General features: G+C 43.3%; 1 protein-coding gene across 20 annotated transcripts in view; it reads right to left on the bottom strand.

The window, feature by feature from the left end:
- The window catches only part of MEGF11 (multiple EGF like domains 11), a 286,896-nt gene that overhangs the window by 14,250 nt on the left and 252,219 nt on the right, over positions 1-20,427 (bottom strand). For 6 of the 20 annotated variants that reach the window (XM_083851208.1, XM_083851197.1, XM_083851212.1 and 3 more), the window contains 6 exons: positions 19,955-20,083; positions 19,117-19,245; positions 16,474-16,602; positions 16,089-16,322; positions 9,795-9,913; positions 2,867-2,933 (listed from right to left, as the gene is read on the bottom strand). In XM_083851208.1, the coding sequence (XP_083707334.1) occupies positions 2,867-2,933; positions 9,795-9,913; positions 16,089-16,322; positions 16,474-16,602; positions 19,117-19,245; positions 19,955-20,083 (807 nt within the window). The other 14 variants (XM_083851210.1, XM_083851213.1, XM_083851199.1 and 11 more) reach the window with 10 other exon arrangements.

Raw genomic sequence — 20,427 nt, 5'->3', positions numbered from 1 at the left:
CTCTGCAGAACCGAGGCAGAATGCCTGCTGGCTGGGAAGGTCCACTGGATATATATGGACAGTGCATACACCTAGGTATATATGTGTATATATACTATATATGTATAGACATGCATACACATACATAAGACCTGTTTCTCTACACCATTTCTGCCTGTTGCACTCAAAGAAAGCCCCACTGATATCAGAGGGAATATGCACGTTGGCTGAGGCAGGAGCTGCATTAGGTCCTCAGCTGTGATTAAACAGCTTTTCTTAGCATCACACACAGCCGCCTCTGGCCCCCTGACCTGCGCTCTTCCCAGGAAGGCAGTGCTGCACCAGGCTGATTCACTCGCCCCCTTTCTTGCCATGTTTGCTCCATCTCCTTGATCTGTGCTGCTGTGGCACTGCTCGTGACATGCATCTGAAATAAGGACCACGGTGGACTTTGAAACGGGCTGCTCCTTGGTCCAAACAAACATCCATTATGTATGGACAGCCCTTACTCTGCTTCCTCAGAGGACATCTCCTGTTCTTTCCCTTTCCAATTACACTGCCTGGGGAATGCCCCCTGACTCAGCGAAGGCCAATGAAGCAAACTGAGCAGTCGGAAGGTGTTTTCCAGAGCTGTAAAACTGCAGCCTGCAAGAGGGAGGAGAGCAAAGAGGGGTTAATTAAAGCACTCGTGTGCCCTTTAGCTGTGTGATTGCCTTTATGAGATACACAGGCAAATGGAAAGTATGTGGCATCTCCAGAAAGCATTTCTTTGGTCCTCTATTACACGCAGATAGAGAGACGCTTTGCTTGGAGAAAACTCCAGTTGATTACAGGTTTTAAAAGACGAGTGTCTGAGTTAATTTCACATGGATATACTTACAATTTTCTTTCCCCCAGCTGTAATTTGTATTTATGACAGCTGTGATTTCAAACGAGCTTACAGGCATTTTTGTGAGCCTGATGCTCACAAAGAGCCTGCCCTTTGGGGCCACCGCCTCAGCCGGTGGAGTTGCTGGCTGAGGAACCAGGGGGGTGACCAGGAGAGTTCAGGGGTTTCTGTCAGTTCCGAATTCCTCTTCAAGTTACCTTTAACTCCTCTTCCCTGCCTCTAGCGCACTTACACATCTGCTCTTTGTAACATCTCATGGGGTCATAACAGGAGTTGTCCACTGCTCTTTTAACTACTTAAACCAAGTTCAGCTGTGTGCAACGCTTGGCTGCTATTGCAACGCCTGATCTGAGGCATCTGTGCCCTGAAAGCTGAGGCTGATGGTGGGATGAGAAGGTGACATACCTCTTTAACCCTTCCGTACTTCCATACGTACTGTGGCTTAAAGGTCAAGAGCTCTCATTTGACCTTATTAGGCTTCACTTACATTTTATGTTTACAATTCAAAATTAAAGTTTTTCATTTTCTTCTGAAAGTTGCACATATAAATGGGATCTGCCACTTTCACTGCACGAAAGCAACACCACAAAATGAAAATACATTTTACGGTTTAACGCAAAAATGGTTTTGCTCTAAACTAGAACTCGACATTATAACAGGTAGCATAAGTGAACAAATTTTAATGTTGGAAAGGGAGAAAAAAAATCTTATTTTTATCAATTAGTGCAAAACAGGCATGTTTGGGAAGAAAAAAAAATGGAAAAGTGTATATCAAAACAACATATTTGGGCTGAAAAATGCCATGGAAAAAATGTGACTGTTTTTGCTGGAGATCACTTAACTAAAGTATTTATCACGTCTACGTCATTCTTACCACGGGAGCATCACTTCTGCTAGTAAAATAAAATAGAGGAATGTAGGACAAATGTGGCACTCAAGGAGTACAGGATGCAACAAGATAAAAATAAATAAAGCTAGTGAGTAAAGCTGTAAAATGGTAAAAGGAAAATTAACTTGATTTGTGGAGCATTTGGAAATCCTGATTTCCCCCCAACTCTCCATGTTACATACAGATAAGCACAAGAGCAGTTCTGCAGATTATTATAAAGAAGAAAACATTAAATGGTTGATAATGATGGAAAAGGCCTTGCGTTGAAGCTTGACACTTTTGTGATTTTCCTGATGCAGAGGAGATTCGCTCTTTGGAGCAAGGTATGGGGTGTTACCAAAGAGCACAGGCAAGACGTGACGGCTGGTGGTGAGACAGCTCACCTTAAAAATCCCATAATTCCATTTAGTATTTCACTTTTCCTCACACTGTATACTTCCAGTAGGATATTAGTAATCTCAGTAAAGGAAAGGGCAAATGTTTTCTGCCATGGTCAAAGTAAATTCCAAGTGCTTGGACAGGAAAACAAATAGCATCCAAAGCACTAGATTTGGATAGGTTTTGAGACAAGAGCTGCTAAAATCCCTCTTAAAACTGAAACCAGGGAGAATGAACTCAGAAAGGGTGATTAGGATTCATTCTTGGCTTGTTTGCACTGCCTGGTGGTTCAAAATTGCATGAAAAATGGCCACTGTATGATGGACTGGGAGACAACAGTGTCTATCACACATTCCAGCTCCTGCCAGAGGCTCCGGAGTTTTATCAAGATGCCAGTATTTACTGCTAAACTTTATTAAGCATGAAAAAAAAATCCCAAATTGAAATTAAAAAAAAAAAAAAAAAACATTTATAAAGTGGATAGATAGTGATTCAACTGGCCAACCTGGGATGGGAGACTAGAGCGAATACTGACTCTGCTTCCCCAATCCGTGGTTTGTGGTAAAGGAAACAATTTTAAAATCTTGATCTTTCACTACTGGCAATTCTGACAGTGAAATAAAGACAACACCAATATTTTTCATTATTGTTAATGCCTTTGTGAAAGGCTTTGGGATTTGAAATCGCTCTAAAGCCTACCAAAATGATTAAATTGTTTAAAAATTACTGACCTAGTTCATTCAGATAGCTGTAGGGTCTCCAGTCTGCAGTTTCTCTGTCAAGGATTTTGTTATTGAGCTGTTCAAAAAGTATGATAACGGGTTAATGCTGAAAGAAACAGACAGTTCCCACCCAAGACTTCAGCCCACTGATGTCATGAATCAAAATGGGAGATGTATATTACCTTGGCCTCACCATTTCTGATCTTTATCTGCGTGAAGTTTGACAGTTGTTCACTAGCATTAGGGAAAATCACAAAGGAAAGTCACTTCACCAAGCAACGAACACAAGCATGCTGGAAAATACAGGATTTCCTTCCAGGAATAACGGGGTGGTCACGACTCAGATGCCCGTGTACAGGGAGTGACATGCTGGCAGTACCAAAATATCTGATGGCGATGGATGCATCAAAGCCACCTACACGGCATGCAGACAGGCACTGTTTGGAACGAGGAGGGGGTTGCTAATACATCTGCATACTCGGTTAAAAGGGAAACAATAGCTTGAAGATTTCTCTCAATTCAAGGAAAATAACTTAGGCAATACTGAGGCGTAATGCCCCGTGCAGATCTGCCGTGGGGCTGACACCCAGGTGCAGTGCTGGAAGAGCACCGCTTGCCTGGGACGGGCACAGCCGCGGCGGTGCCAGCCGGAGGAGGCTGCTGCTGCCTGAAGGATGTGTCAAAAAGGTCTGGATTTGTCTGCAGGAGTCTCACTTGAGCTAGGTAATGCTGAAACACAACGCCAAGGGGCAAGCAATGTGTCTGCCTGAGGGACGGGGATTTTGCACAGCCGTGAAGGTGGGGAAAGCTCCTATCGGACCAGTTCGGGGATGCATGTTTTGCTTATCCACCTTGAAACTTTTCCCTTGAAAGCCAGCCTTGCTGAAAGCGCAGCGAAGGAAGTGTCAGTTCAAGGGCAAACCCCAACCCTGCTTCAGAAGAATTAAAGTCGTGAAGCCCTTGTTGCTCTCTACAACATTTCATTTTTCCTGATCTCTCATTAATTTTTGCTTAGCTTTCGCACTGGGCTTTAAGACCTGGAACAAAAAGAATATTTCTGCTGTGCTGAAGTCTGTTGGGAGGTGAAATCCCAGCCCCCGAAGCTATTCTCACCTGCCTTCCCTGGGCGCTGTGCAGAGACACAGTGGACCAAACGCTGCGCTGCTGAGCTTTCCTTATAGGCAGCACGGCCAGATGGGGAGGGACAAATTGCTGTCCCACGAAGTGGCTGGGGACACTGTTCTGTGCCACGTAACAGGGACACAGCCTCGGCCATGCAGTCCTCTGCCCTGTGGGTTAGGTAGTGACCAAGCTGGGGAGGGCTCAGGAGGCCTCCTGGGGGCACAAATTCCTCCATAACACTGCGGGCATGGCAGGTGTCCGTCCTGCAGCTGGGCACAGGGAACCAGCCTGACCCTCTCGGCCAGGCAGACGTTTGTGGGCGAGCTTTCCCAAAGCTGGGTTGCTGAGGATGAGCCTACAAAGCTCTGCGGCCTCTCCTTTATCTCCAGGCAAAGCAGCTGTAAGTGCTTCTCTCTAGAAGGAGCACCACATTTAGGACACCTCCACTACACGTTACAACCTGCATATTGACATTCAGAGGCTTTTATCCTATCTCAGAAACTGGGTTTCATTTGGGGGAAGATTTGTAACAACCAGAGGCAAAAGCTCGCCCTCATTGACTGAATCCTGCTGATTGAATTCCATTGATTCAGGATGCAGAAGGCGGCCTGATGTGTTTTTATCCCAAATGGGACAGGCACTGGCTTACCCAGGCACAGAGAAAGCACAGTGCAGGCACTGCACAGGCACAGGCAGAAGGGGAGTGCAAGCACATGTGTTGGGTCTTGCTACAAGCAAGTGCACAGTATTTTCAGAGCTGTTCAGCTGAATCTTCCGCAAGGATAAGTTCCACCACTTGGAAAGCACGTAGCTGTGCTCCAAACGGGCTGCCCCGCAGCCTGGGAGGAAGATTCAGGACACCCAAAAGTGTGAATACACCAACTGCAAACCTCCCCCCGAACACAGACGTGTGTGTGTGTGCACACATACATTTATATACACACACGAAGGAAGATTTGCGCCAGCACATGGGGTTTGAAAGGAGCTCCCCCACCCCCCCCCCCAAGAGCCAGGCTCTGCTGCCCAGTTGCTGTGCCCTGTTCTGTCCCTTCACATTTTCAGTGCAAACCCGAGCAGCCCCGCTACCAGCACCGGCAGCTTCCACCAGCGGAGCCTGTGGCTTTTTCTTTACTTTAAAACTTGCAGCAGTGCCACAAATGCTGGTTTTCAACCCAGCTGCACCATTTAGATCACACTTCTTAAAGTCTCCGAGTTTCTATTAAAAGCCTTGTTTCTGAGGGATTTATAAATCAGCTCACAAACCCAAAATTTGGCGTGAAGAGCTATGGGCTAGAATTGATTTTTTATTTTTTTTTTAATGAAATGATTTGGGGACATTTCTAAGTTTTTCAGAATGCAGTAATTATGAAGAAATGTGATTATAGCTGTCTCTTTGTGCTACTATCATTTCTTAACACACTATAATTTGTTAACATTTTTCCTTACGATAGAAGATACTTCAATTTGCAAAGCAAAATTGCTTTTCCAGAGGAAAAAAATACTTCATAGTAAATTTGCCCACTAAAAATCCCAGCTTGTAATTTTAGCAACTTGGATAAATCTACCTCATACCTGGCAACTTTTCTTTTAAGATCAATGAGATACTTGCATGAGCAAAGCAAAGTTGTTATCTGTCCCTCTGAGATAGCTGGCTAGATCACAGTGGCACGCTAGCACCAGCACGCTATCTGTCAATGCTCAGATTTTCCAAGGACTCCAAGGTAATTAAGCAAATAAGTGCTGGCACAAATTCCATCATACCTTTCTCCTCAAGGATAGCAGTTGCTAAGTGCTTCTCCTGACTGTTGTCTTCAGGTGCCCGCAGTCCTAGCCCGTGTTTCTCAGTTTCAGAGGGCCCTCCTGAACAGGCTGTACTGATTCTATATTTGCAGTCTTCTTTTTCCTGGGCAAGATTTAGTCAAAGCTACTTTATGATGATTTTGGTGGTTGAATTCGGTTTTATTAGTTGGGTGATATCCAGTCAGACCATTTCCAGTGACCTCTGTTTTGCGATTTCTAATTTTATGTGAAGTCTTTGGTAGAATTTAGAACTTCCTTTAATAGATGCGAATCTGCTGGCTTTAAAAATTCAGGACAGGACATCTAATAGCGATTGATTTTTATGATGTCTGTGGAAACCAACAACACCTGGGCTCTAGCTGCAATGCTGTTCTCCTTTGGGAGGGAGTGAGGGTGGAACTAAGAGCTCTGCAAAAGAGCAAGGTGACGATACTCCATGTGCTCGTGACACGTCAGTGCAGCAGCCTCATGTTTTACATGGAGGGTTTTTTTACACACTTTTGCAGCCTTTTGTAAAAGTGACATTAATATTCCTACAGTCATGAACAATTCAAAACCTCAAATACAGAGCTGGCCTTGCAGCACCGAGTGGTTTTGTGAATTGTCCCACAAATCTCCTGAGAGAAATAGGTCCTCAGCATCTTAAAAAAATATTAAAAAATCTGGCTTCTAACTCAAGCCTTGAAAGCTCTGATGTGAAGACACAGGTGTGAAGGTAAGTGCACATTTCTGTGTATCCATTCTGAAAAATTTTGGTGCAGTAATTCACATGACAAATTTACTTGGGTTCATGCACCTTACTCCTTGGTAATCTGCAGGATCACTAGAGCTTGCGGCTGCATGAGTCACAACAGTAAAGGGAACACCTACTTGTAGGAGCTAATAGGCAGTTAAATTTTGGCTTCCCTTAAACTAACAGTAAAATTCCTACTGACTTTGATGGGGCCAGCGTTTCACTCGAGCTGACTTAGCAAGTTCACGCATATTTACTTGTAGCACGGTGCTGCTAATTAACAACCTGCACTGAGCTGCAGGAGCCTCTGCCTCCTCCTCAGGCCCAGAGCTGCAGAGCCACCTCCTGGACCCTGCACAGACAGAGCTCAGCCCCTCCGACTCCTGCTGGCAGCCGGAGCAGGTTTTGGGGAAGAGCTCTGATCACCGAGCACCTGAGTCCAGCCGCCTTTTACTGCAAACACCCTGGCACACAATCACTTAGATAACTGATCAAGCTCCATTTTAACAGTAATCAGATTTCTTTGTCCCATTAGTCTTACTGGGAAGCTGTTCCAAAATCTCGCTGATCTGATGTTAGAAATCTAATTTCCAGCCTCAATGCATTCATGGCCAGTTCATCCTCATTTGTTCTTGTGCCAGCTCTGTTATCTAACTTAAATAGCCCTTCTCCCAACTAGTGTTTACCCTGATGTATTTATAGATGGCAATCATACTCCCTCTCAGCATTCATTTTGCTAGATAAAAGAAGCCAAGCCTTTTTTTTTAGTCTCTTCTCATATGCTCCCCCTTATCCTCCCACTTGCTGTTGCCTGTGTGTGTTGCAGCCCCAGCACTCCCCTCGCACAACCAGCTGGCCCCATACACAGCAGGAGGCCTTTCACTCCTCTGCTCGCCTGTGTCTCAGTGTCCTCAGGTTTTACCTTCAGGGCATGAGCAGCTTCCTAAGCAGCAGCCAAATATCTGTCTGGCAGAGGGGAAATGGAGGTGAGATACCTTCCCCCCTGGTCCTAGAAGAGAGTCAGGAAGACTTGGCACTGCTCCCTTCCTATGGAGACAGACCTGCCTCACGAACTTAAGTCCTGAACCTCCCAGATTTTTCAGTCAGCCCCCCCTGCCCACCTGCCTTCCTGAGGGAAGTGTCCCCTGGGCGCACTGGTGGCAGCAGCAGGGGCAGTGCCACGGCCATGCCGGTGCCCTGCTGCCAGCCTCTGCCTTGCTGGGCCAGGGCAGGACTGGGAGAGCAAAGCAGGGATAGCAGGAAGGAAAACAAAAATTATGTGAATAGGAGGGTGTGAAAGGAAAGCAGGAAAATGGATGTAAAAGGAAACAGAAAAGATAATAAAGCAGAGAGAATACGAGGGAAGAGGAGAGACACAGAGAGAACAGGATGAGAGGGGCAGGGGGAGTGCATGAGAGAGAAAGGCTTCTCAAACTGGAGTGGGGCTGCATCTCCCCACTGCCCTCTCTTTGTACCTTTGCCCAAGCTGCCTTTCTGAAAGAAGTGATAGAGGAATGGCTCCGGCCCATCGCCTCGAGGCGTGATCTCCTTTAAGCACAGGAGGATAACACATCCAAGGCTCTGGCTCAGCAGTTCAGAGAATTCCTCTGCCATTTTTTTTCATTTTGCATCTGTGCTGGTTCCTTTGTGACCCCAGCTGGCACTAGAAAGAAATGAATCCTCCAAGTACAACTTGTGCACATTTCCCTGCAGAAAGTGGAAATGGCACCAGACAAACTGATTAGGAAATGAAACTCGTTAAGGCAGCCATTAGGGGCTTTATATGCTCTTTTGTCTTACTTGGCTAGAAAACTGCATAGACAGAAGCAGCGTATTTTTGGCCATCCTCAGCTATTTAGCACTGCAGAGCATTCTCATGAATAAGTAAGATGGTGGAAGATGTAAAAGAAAAGTCAGGCCATACATTTTGATAAGTGACCTAAAAATACCAGATCCTTTTTTTTTTTTTCCTTTTTTTTTCCCAATATCAGGACAACCTGCTCACCAACTACTGATAGCCAGTACTACAGCGAGGCAAATAGCTTTCAGGCTTGTCCAAATGTGCCACTTGGGTTTTATACCTTTTCAGCAGCTAAATATTTGAAGTAGCTATGTGATGAGATTGCACTGCAGGCTGGGAAATCAAGATAGGTGCTTGCTTTGACCTTTCCTGACTTTATTTAAATTACTGCAATAGATTACTGGTCCAGACCCACACTCGTGGTGTTCATCCTAAATTTGACATTATGAGCATTTGCACTTTCAATCTGGGGAGTAAAAATGCATGATGCAAAGGGACCATCTACATCAGAAACCATATTTACACATCTGTCTAAACTTTTCTCTGAGAAATCTCCAGAGCCAGCACTCTTAATACAATTTAAAACAAAAAAATGTCTAACAGGAACACCTGTAGAAATAGTTTCGCATGCTCTGTTTCATAGGATAGCATCTTTTTTACATTAATTTTGTTCTCACAGCTTTCCAGTTAGCAGAGCTACATTTGGATTAAGGTGACACAGCCTGCAAGTACCATCATTTTTAAAGCTGACAGCCTTAATGGAATCAATTGCATTTCCTTTTTCTTCTGCTCCCTACCCTTCGTGCCACTTTGGCTTATTAAGGCTCTGAAGGAAGAACTGTCTTACATTTACCATAGGTAAGTCTATCGCTAAAGTGGTGAATTCAGTGCAGTCCACGAACAGTCCTAGGAAATCAATAGCAACATGTGATAAGTAATGTCCTGGATGTTTGAGTATTCCAGTCTGAAGAGCTCTGCTGGAGAGCCTGAAGTAGCTGCACAGCTCTCAGAATGTCCTGGATGACAGCAGTGCTCAGAAGCATCCTTGATATCTTCTTGCATCTATTTTTGTCTGTGTCAGTAGGAAATCTGTGTCTACTGATTTGGGAAACCATGATATAGCAAAGTTAGACTACTGACTTAATGCTTCATTGATTTACTTTCATTATAGTAATGAATAATTGCAATTATCTAGTTATTTATCTTTTGAGAAGCAAACATACCTTAGAGTTGCTAAGACAGCAAGGCTTATTGACCGACGCTGGCACATGCTGAAACTCCCATTACAAGGCACAGAGATTATGAAGATACACGGAGGGGAAAGCAGACCTTTTTGTGTCTGTCACAGCTACGATGTCAGGAAACTGCTACGCAGGATTTTTAGATAGCACTGGCAGGCAACAGGATCCAAAAGGCATTGCTCTGGTTTATTTCCTTGAACTGATAAGAACATTGCTACAGTGGGATGGGATAATATCTACCTTACTGGAGCTGTTTCCATCCACATTACTGGTAAAGAAGCGTGAAGTCACACCACATGATAGTGTGTGGTAGCTTGGATTGGAAAAACAATGTACGCTGCCGCTACCTTGAGATATATCTGGGAAGAAAACAAGTAATGACAAAATACTTTGGAAGCCATAACGATTCTTAAGAAACTGAAAAGACGCTAGAGAGAATCAAGTTTAGAAAACTGATAAGCATTTTGTTAGAGTACTGGGTGCTATAAGACATCTCTAGATGAGATCTATCCTGAATTATAATGGTATGAAGCTCTTGACTACTATTAACATTAAATAGAAGACTTTAAAAAGCAAAATATTTATATAATACTGAGTTATCTTTTTGAAGATCTTAAGAAAATAATTCCTGACAATCCATCTGTGTTGAGGGTCAGGGAAGAAATGCAACACTCGGGATATAGACAGTCTACAACAAAGTTTCTTCTCCAGTTTAAACACATGTAGGAGCCACTAATGATAACCCTTTTAGTTATGAAACATTTAATTAAAACTTTTTGTTGCAAGAAAGGTAGTTGATGTTATAAAACCAAGGTGCTATCGTGGTACCAAGGAGTCTAAAACATTTTATAGAACTTTTTATGGAAAGGCTTAAAAAAAGCAAGTTGCAGCGCTGAAAGGGAAACTTTGGCAGTTACAGCTTTACACTCAGAGACATTTTTATTTCCTCTCTTAAACTTACCAATACATTTACCAAATGAAACAATTTACCAAGAAAGACATCATATTTATACTGGCAGTTCTAATGAAAACATCAATCCCAATCTGGTTTCAGCTTAATAGCAAATTGATATCTATTTCAAAGCTGCATCAGAAGAAAGGATGACAAGTTCAAACAAATCAAAACCATTTAAACAGCCAAGCCCTGTAAGAAGTAAATAAATGAGTTAGTTTTAATAAACCACGGGCTTAAATTGCAAGAAGGGAGGTTAGTTACAGGAAACACCTTCAGATGCAACGTGCTGGGATGGCTGCTTGTCCCCAGTCCCAGAGATCCTTGATGAAGGTTAGAAGCTGATGGTGAGGAAGGAGCAGGGCCCTGCTGGCACTGCCTGCGGGAGGGGGCACCAGCCGCCATCAGCCACCCTGCCTTGCCCTCTGCTTCTCTGCTCCTGCATTTGCATTCTTGTGAACATGTACTTTGCTTTGCTGACATCTTGTGGAGATCTAGATTTAGCTTAATTTACTGCAAAATATCCCGTTTCAAATAAGTGGTTTTATCTGCAGAGTGTCTATTATGTAAGTGCAGAGGCACAAAGCTGAGGGAGGGAAGTGCACGTGCACATGTATATCTGACCGAGCATTTTTTTTTCTGCTGAAACATGCAGAGCAATTTCTGAGGTCACTGCAGAACCTTTCAGTTCTAGTTATTTTCCGAGGTTATTGCTTGCAAATTATCTCAGACCAATGTGTGATTCCAGCACTAAAGTATTTGAGTTTAACTTCTTTCAGCTCACCACTGCAGCCAGAGACCACATGGCCTGCCAGGACTCTGCCATCTCTCCTAACTATAACTTGCTGATATTTGCAATAGAATTAAAAAGAAACAGCTACCCCTGGGGGTCTGCAAATGAGAGCTGGGACTGGAACCCAATTATGGCAGTCGGTGTATGCCCATCACAAACACAGCTGCTCACATACAGCCTTGGACCCGCTCGTGAGGGCCTGACTGCTCAGCAGAGGAGCAGGGCTCATCCACCTTTCTCACAGCCTGCGGTCCCAGCTAAACGCAAATGCTTCAACCCGTGGCCTTCTGCTTTGTAGGTGAGCGTTCACGCCTGAGTCACGCTGGCTCTCAGCTCTGCCTTCCCCCTTCCCTTATCTGTGTGTCCCCTCTCAGCTGTAGGCAAGAAGGACCAGCCTGAAGTAAAAGAGGTACGGTCCACTGCCTCTGCTGCGAGATAAGAGGGCCATACCGACGTTAGGGAGAGGCAGCTGACACTTCACTAGTTCACACCCGGCTTATCTGGGTGTAGCGTGTGCTGTGCACCTGAAATGAGCTGAGTGAAAAGTCTACCAGACTGCCCCGCTACTTAGCACGGTGCTGAATTAATGAATCTGAGCTCGTACACAAGCCTGCGTCACCAGAAAGCTTTTCTTCCCTCATTGCATGCGGCACCATAGACTCAGAATTACTCCCTCTACACAGTTCCATTTGGTTGATACTTAAGTACCCACACAGGTTGATTTACCTTGATAACACAGTCCATTTTCCACACATTTATTCATGAAGCTCTTATAACTGCTGGCTGGAAATACATCAAATTCAAATCTAAAGCTATTCCAGTAAAAAAAAAAAAAAAAGAAAAAATTAAAAAAAAACCCTCTTCCTAAAGATGAGAATTTTATTCTACTAGGAACAGCATGTAAAGACTTAAAAGGCTAAAAATAATAAAAAGAACGATTTAAATTAAAACAAAAACAACCACCACCAATTAAAACAAAAACCCATGAAGGTTATGTCAATGTAAACATGGAGTGATGTGTCCTGTGAAGGGACCCGTGATGACAGAGCCCTGCTGTGAGCCCTCAAGCTTCGGGCTGTGCTCCAGTGGAAGGCCCTGGAGGCCTGGAGGAAGGCCAGGGCGCTCCATCCCCTGAAAGACCGAGCTTCTGCTCCGCGCCAGGGTTGTGAAGTGACACGAAGAGCAACGATCCACATCGTGCAGTGGGAGGAGGACAGCGTAGCACGGAAACTGGGCACCAGACCAACCATGAAAAAAGGCAGTAAGTAAGCACTCTGCAATAAATACAAAACCAGACACCTCAAGCTACAAAATGGAATTGCTTTCGTCTTCCTCTGAGCTGTGTTTCTTGTGTGGATCTTCTCCACCCTTACAGGGTGTCAGTGGAGTGGCTGAAGACTGAGCAGGAGCGTTCACTCTGACACCTTTTACTGTGCATCATCTGTAGGATCATTTCTGTAAAGGTCTTATCTAAGCTGCAGTACTCTGTAGGACTCACAACACTCTCTTTTATTGAGCTTTGCTTAGATTTTGGCTCTCAGCATAGGATTCACCCATATCAGAAAGTCTATTACGACTCTGATAAGACCTCAAGCATTGCTTCAGCCCATTGCCAAGTCTTTGCGCAAGTCCTGAAATGAAATTTCTGCTGCTTTCTAGCACTACTGCATAGCTTTCTCTTCTGTCCCCATGTCCTTGAGTTAAACGACCCGTGCTTTAAAATTCTCTGTTGGAATGCAATATGGATGCAATATATTGTTCCCATGCTGGGGAGCACCATTTTGCTTTCAGGCTCATTGGGGAAAGCCTGCTCTCAGATCCACGTGCTGTGGTTAAGCTCTCCCAGCATGGGTGGTTTTCTTTCCCACTGGCTGCTGGGCAGAATGTGTGTTATGCTGCCACATCCTTCATCCACAAACACAGAAGAGTCTAAGGGCTGCCTAGGGGGGGTTCCCTTTCTTATAATCTCTCTCACACATATGCACGCATTATCAGCATCAGAAGAGCTGAAGACACAAAGACCAAAAACATCCTACAGAAATCAATTAATGTGCTGGAAGAAATTACAGCCTCCAGGAGCTGGTGATCTGCTCATGTGACTGTTCAGAAACAATGACGACACTACCCTAACACGAGCAAACAAGCAAAATACCAGCGAGGGAGGTTTAGCCACAATGTTATAGCCTGTATCGGGCTAGACCTTGCAGTCACTGCTCAGGTGAAATCCCAGCCAAGGTCCTTGGGTTTGCACAGGATTATATTCATTGCATGAGTACATCTGCATAGCATTCTGCCCTTAATCCACATGCATGACTCCAGGTGAAGACTGAAATCCCTGCTACGTTTATGTAATATTGCTACTCTCCTTCAGCATCCTGTGCAATGCACAAATATACACACGTTCTCATACACGCACGTGTTGCTCTTGCCTTCCAGCCATGCTATGAGTCTCTCTTTCTTATCTGCGACCTTGTCTCCATCTGATTTTCTGCTCGATGGAAGCAAAAGCCTGAAAACAGCATTGGTAAGGCCAAAGCTGGAAGGTGAGTGATGGGTAGAAAGTTTCTGGAGGACAAGCTACTGGAGGACAGTGAGAATTTGGCAGGAGTTTTCAGAAGCCCTTGTGCAGATTTTGTACATGTCCTCCTGAAAAAAAGACCAAAACTTGAAACAATGCTGATACCTGTGGACGTTTTATAATGAGATGAAGATGAAGCAGCATGATTTCTGACTTCTTAGTCTTCCTCTGCAAGCTCAGAGAGCACAGTTTGTCAAGGGGGAGACAGGAAGAAGACTGTTCTTGTGACCTCCAGAAAAAGCTGGCTGACCCCACTCAGCCACAGCTACCTGAGTGGTAAATTTATATGGCTACAAGGATTGCACAAAGCAAGAAGAAAGAAAAGGCCTAGCCTCAGCACTCCCATCACTGAATGAGATGAAGGGGAAGGAGACATTATTGAATTTCTTTCTAGAGGAGCTCAGGCAGCACCACTGAGCCAGCGCTGTTTGGAGGAGGAAAGTCATCTGTCTATCTTACCTGCGAAGGATGAGAAGAACCGTTCTCAGCATTAACCTTTCTTCAGGCTTCTTGCAGAGTGTGAGACTGGGATGCCATCAGGTTGATTGGGAAATCTCCATTAATGGTAAAATATGGAGAAAAAAACAACCCTGTCTGAAAGGAGCGGTTCGATTACTCCAGTCAGGAGCTCCCAACCTCAGCAATACACCTTATTTTCACATTTTTAAGTTGTGCTCTTAAACATGCTGGGTTACACATACATTAACTAGAAAAGCACACAAATAAATTAGGTGGAACAGGCTCTGTAAATATATGGATAAAGTGTCACTGTGAACAAAATGGATGGCCGAAAAGTTCAGACCAATTTTCTGTGCCAGCAGCTGTGATCTGCTCTCCTGGAACTCGGAGCCCCACTGCTGCTGAGATGTGCCACAGTTGTCTTTTGCATGTTCATGGTCTGGCTCTTCAAATGATGTTGAAATGACAAATTTCAGGCCAAATTGCGCTGGCAACTAGCCAAGGATCAGATGAGCCCTCTCTGGCAACACTTTCATAAATTTCTTACCCAAATGGGCAGCTTAAGCAGGAGCCTGCAAAGCTAAAATTGAAAAATAAGAGGCAATCGGAGGAGGTCCAAGGCTGTTTTTTTTTTCCCCATCTTGTAGCTATCAGAAGAAAGAATGCTCTAGTATAAGCCTGAGTGATCTAAATATGAGCTCAGGCAGCAGAGTTTTCACCCAGCAGCCCCTGATGTGTTTGATATGCCTTCGCAGGACATCGTGCCCCTTGTACAAGGACCAAAGTCATGGTGCCATGACAGAAGCTCCTTGATTAAGTGCCAGCTGCAGTAATATCTGCTTTGAGAGGCTCCTTCCAGGTGCATCCACAGATGCTAGGTCAATCTCTGCCTGTTGCAGAAGCTGGATTTTACTCAGACTTGCAGCTTCAGCCTTGCAGCCATCCAAAGGGACGTGGAGCAAAGTGCAGTCAGAAGGCAGCAAACCCTGAGGAGATCCCCACTGGGGACAGGTTGGAGGAAACGAGAAGGAAGTAAAGCCATCTCCTATCTGGCACTCTGTATGATATTGGCCAGAGAGGAATGAAGAAGATTAACAGCATTAAAGAGGAGATCACATCCCCCAAAGTTCAGCCAATCTGTCAAGACAAGCTGGCCTCCATGCCAGTAGCAGAAGTTAGAAAGAAGCATGAAATATGATCTCAGTATTACTTTTTTTCTGACTAAAGAACCTCCCTCTTCCTCACTCCTGCTTTCATCAGCTCCTGTGAAGAAAATTCCCATCAGCTGTCTTGATGATGGGGATTGGTCTGCACACGGAAGAAAGTGACAACTAATAGGAGGGCTCAAATCAAAAACTGCAACAGACAAAAATAAAACCTTATGATCAACCCAGTCAACCCCATTCCTCACCAAAAGGTTTTCTGAAGGTTTCGCAAAGGAAAATTTTGCACTACATTAGAAATGCAGCTGACATATATATTAAAAAGGGAGTCTGTGTATTCTATGCAGCATATTTCATATCTAGGTATAGCCAGTATCTTGTAAGTAATATTTCACGCATAAAGCACCTTAAATCAGTTGTAAGTTATACTTGCTTTCCTGTCCCTGTTAAGAGATCATGGTATTCAGGGCGAGAACGGAAATGTCATTATTTCTGATGCTCGATAGCACGTTATACATCACAGAAGCTTCTGTTTCTCCAACATACAGGAATACAAGTCTGTATTTGATTAACATAAAAAGACCCTTACCAGAAAGTGAGTAATCTGTATTAGTCATCCTCATGGCTGGAGTATAAGATACACTTGGCATGTCATGGCCCTTCTCCTTCTGTTTCCGTCGATACCACACAAACAGTGCCAGCAAGACCATAATAATTAGAAGGAGAATAATAATTCCAATTATTGCTCCCACTGAGTGCCTCTCTGATCCAAGAGCAGGGCTAATTTTAGTATAGGGGTTTAATTCTTCCATCATGAGAGCCGCTGTTAAAAGTAATTCATAATACATTGTAAATTGAATTGCACATTTCATTTTTGAGATACTACTCTTTTAAAGCAAGTAGATCATTGTTAAAAAAAAAAAGAGGGAGGGGAAGAGAGAGGGAGAGATTTAACAAACAGAATTTCACTGTACCTTGATCACATCTGATTCCTTTGAAGCCTGGACTGCAGTAGCAAGTACCTGTGACATGGTCACATGTAGCATTATTCATGCACTCACACAGTTGTTTGCAACCATAACCAAATGTTCCTGGTGAGCACTCTGGGAAGCCAAAGAAAAAGATTGGAAAGAATCCTGATTGTTTTGAGGAGGGGGTGAAATCCTTGACATGGAGAAGCCAGCAGAAAAGTCTCCCTTGTTTAGCTTGCATTACACTACTGTTAGATTTCTGTTTTTAAGCCGGAGATAACTGTATTTAGTGTACAATTTGAGGCACTACTTATTGAGCTGGAACATTCTTTCTGGAAAAGTCATACAAGACTTCACAATGATTAAATTTATAATATGTACACACTTTAAAAGCCTTGATATATATTAAAGGCGTAGAGAATTTAACAGGGCATGATCTCAGAAGCTGTAGACAACATCTTGAAAGAGCAAAGCATTCTCCACCACCTCTGTACATTGTTTTCACAAGGGGACTGCAAACAGAAGTTTAACTTACCTTTATATGAACAAAATAGACTTTTACCAAACAAATCCTACATACTTTCATATTTATTACCACTAGTGCTAGAGGATTAATATAGCATTGGAGATGGAATTACAGAACTGAGCATCTGAATGGTTTGATTTGCTCCATTTTTGTATTAGAATTCCTACCATTGAAGGAATTTCTATTGTGCCTTTATATTTCTATCAAAGACAAAATGATTGAATGTCCAACTGAGAAATTTATTCATACAATTACTATGATGGGCTACTACAATAAATCTGTAGGCAGCTTACTAAATTTCTTGAGGCAATATTCAATATCAAATTGAAAGAAACAACTTCTGTCAAATCCTACTTATTTTTATAGAGAAGAAATTATTGAACGCATGCACACTTGCTATGATTCTTAAAAATACGTTGTTTGTTTTAAGATGTGACTTCTTTTGTGTCACCACAAATGTTTTGCACAGCGTGACAACGCCTCCCCAGTGCGAGTCTCTAAGTAACTTCCAGTAGGCAGATGTTGATATTAAATAATGAGAATTAGCCTGCATCTTTATAATGATTTGCAGTACATATTAGAGGTGCATCTCTTTCTTCCATATGCAGGTCCCCAAATAATGAAAAACAAAATTATTTCAATTAATGCACATTCTGATATTAACCTGTAACTTACTTAAGGTTACAGGTCCTACTTAAGGCTGCAGGCCTCTGCGTTTAGGCATTTCATCATACTGGATGTGACTGCCCATCCAGCAGGATTCTGAGGAGGAAGGAGTCTTAATGCGAAGATACTTTTAGATTAAGTAGCACAAAAGCAAATAAATGAATACATTAGTAGTTTGGATAGAAAATAAAACCTCAGGCTTTGTACAAAGGTTATAGATTATAAGTGCTGTTTCTTGTATAAAACCATCTACTATGATTGAGTTCTATATGAAACTTTTTACTTTCCTATTTTATTCATGGTTGGAGTAGAGGAGCACACAAATTCACAATCGGCCACATACAGAATTACACTGGTGCCATATGTAATCCCTACAAGAGCATGCAAATTTTGTCCTGAGACACATACTTGGATGAATGTAAGTATGTGTAAATGGAAAACATGTTCACAAATTTAGTTATACGTACTAATGCATGCACACAGATGTGTAAAGTAAGCTTCAGTGAAGAAGCTTTAAGTCAGGCTTTTCACTTGCAAAGCTAGCAGGGATGTTACTGTATTAAGCCACTGACAAAAATAAATAAATAAATAAATAAATCGGTGGAATTAATGCAATGGTGAGGTGAGATGGATTTTACCCTGTATTTAGAATCCAAGTAAGTGTGTGAGAATTTTCTTTTGATTTACTATACTGGACAAACAAGTAATTATTCAACTACAGCACATACAGTTTCCACTACCTTAAATCTTTGTTCTTAAAAGAAGCTATTTGGCACAGTGTGCTAAACATGCCAGCAAGACATTGACAACAATTGCAGTAAGATATGCAAGCACCCTTGCAAGGTAATTGAAGTTCATTGTTAAACGCTTGCTCGCTACTCAAGTTAAATGTAATCCTTCCAAAAATGACAAACAACTTTTGTTTCCTTGACCTGTTTTCATTGTAAAGACGAATCTTTATTTGGTCCACATCTATAGCATAACAGCTTTGGCAAGAAAACTCCAATATTACTCAGAAGTCAGAACAGAAGGACGTTTTTTGAACTGTCTTCCTTCTGTCTTCCTCCATGCCAAGGGAAAACGAATGCTGCTGCTCTCAACAGCATTAACAAGGCATGATACCGTTTGTGGTTTTCCATTAATAAGGTACCAGAGGTTTGGGAAGGCTACATCCACTGAGTGCAGTGACTTGTTTTTATCTCACCTAACTTTAGGGTGGGAATGGAAAGGCCTAATTTGTAGTGGATTCACCATATTTCATTACACTTAAACAAACTGGCTGGCTTTCCAGAGGTGCCTTCTTCTCCCTGTGTATTATGTAAGGTGCCTGGGGTTACGATGTTACTGACATCCACACCTCAGTTCATGGCCTCAGTTCGTTTCTGCAAAGAATTCTGACCCCCCCCCAACCCTCCCCACAGAGGAATGGAAAAGGAAGTCATGCAGCAACTTACTTTGCTCACATTGTTTGCCTGTAAATCCAGTCCTGCATGTGCACTGGCCGGTGATGTGGTCACAGTCTGCTCCGTTCTGACACTGACAGACATTGGCACAGTTTTTTCCATAAAAAGCAGTTGGGCAACCTGGTTGGAATCAGAATAAGGAAAGTAATAAGCTGAAACACAAAGCCAGATGTGTTAACAGCACAAAATAGGTAGGCCTATAAATCTAAGGATTTTCAGCCTCTGTATATCTAAAGACATTTATTTGATGATCTAAATGCAGAGCTACCATGGCAGCCAATTTTCTCGCAGTAGTGTTTCTTGTATCTTACAGAACTGCCTCTTAAGCCTTTCAGAAGAATGAAAACCTGATCCATGTACACAAACTACATTTTCAAGGAGTGAAAGAAGATGGCTAGACAAAAATTCTCTAAAAGGCCAGAGATCAATTAATTACTTGCAAGTGAAAGGGCCTTCTCAGAAGGCTCTCCAGAATCTGATCTCCTCTTTTGTACAGTGCTTATAATTTCGCTTTGGTAGGATGAGAAATCTCAGACACTTTCCTAGAGCAGACAACGTATATCGGGGCTTTAACAAGCAGGGGCAAGGACTGTACAAATTCTGACACTGAGTCAATAATCTAAATGATTGGTTCCTCTTTTACAGAGTGCCAAAGGTATAAAAAACCTCGAAAAGCTTCAGGACATTTTCCTTCAGGGTGGCACAAAGTTATTCACAAGTATGAAGCAGGTGGTTTAACAGCCAAGACTGCAATACTTGGAAGAGACACGAGGTAGCAGCACATACTTTGACAGATTCCCTGACAAAATAGCGTCTCTGAACGGCTTACGCTGAGTGCAGTAGAGCCCCGTCCAACCATGAGTACATCTACATTCTCCATCGTAAGGGCTGCACATTGCTCCGTTGTGGCAGTTGCATGAATGAAAGCAATCAGGGCCCCAAAAACCTGTGGGACAAGCTATGAAAATAAGAAACGTTTGTCAGCTGACAAAAAACCAATGATACCACATGAGTTCTGTGGAGGAACCACAATAAAGAGAGAACCTGTGAGACACCAGCAAAGGCAGGACATCACACTGAGGAGCTTGGCATCGCTGCAGCAGCGATTCCCTGACCATGACTGGTTCTCCCAAGCCAACAACTGCTTTGCAAAGCCAGGTGGAAACCTGCACTGGCCAACCCCGGCACAAGTGATTTCTTCTCCATGTAGGTCAGGTGGCAGCATCAGGTCTGTGCTACGTGTGGGCACTGAGAACCACTGAAACAGTGATGCTCAAGACTACATTATGCTAAGTGCTCTGG

The sequence above is a fragment of the Anser anser genome, assembly GCF_964211835.1.
Source record: "Anser anser genome assembly, chromosome: 10".
NCBI classification, from domain to species: Eukaryota; Metazoa; Chordata; class Aves; order Anseriformes; family Anatidae; genus Anser; species Anser anser.
Note: the sequence above shows the minus strand (reverse complement) of the source record. Positions and strands in the feature narration are given on the sequence as shown.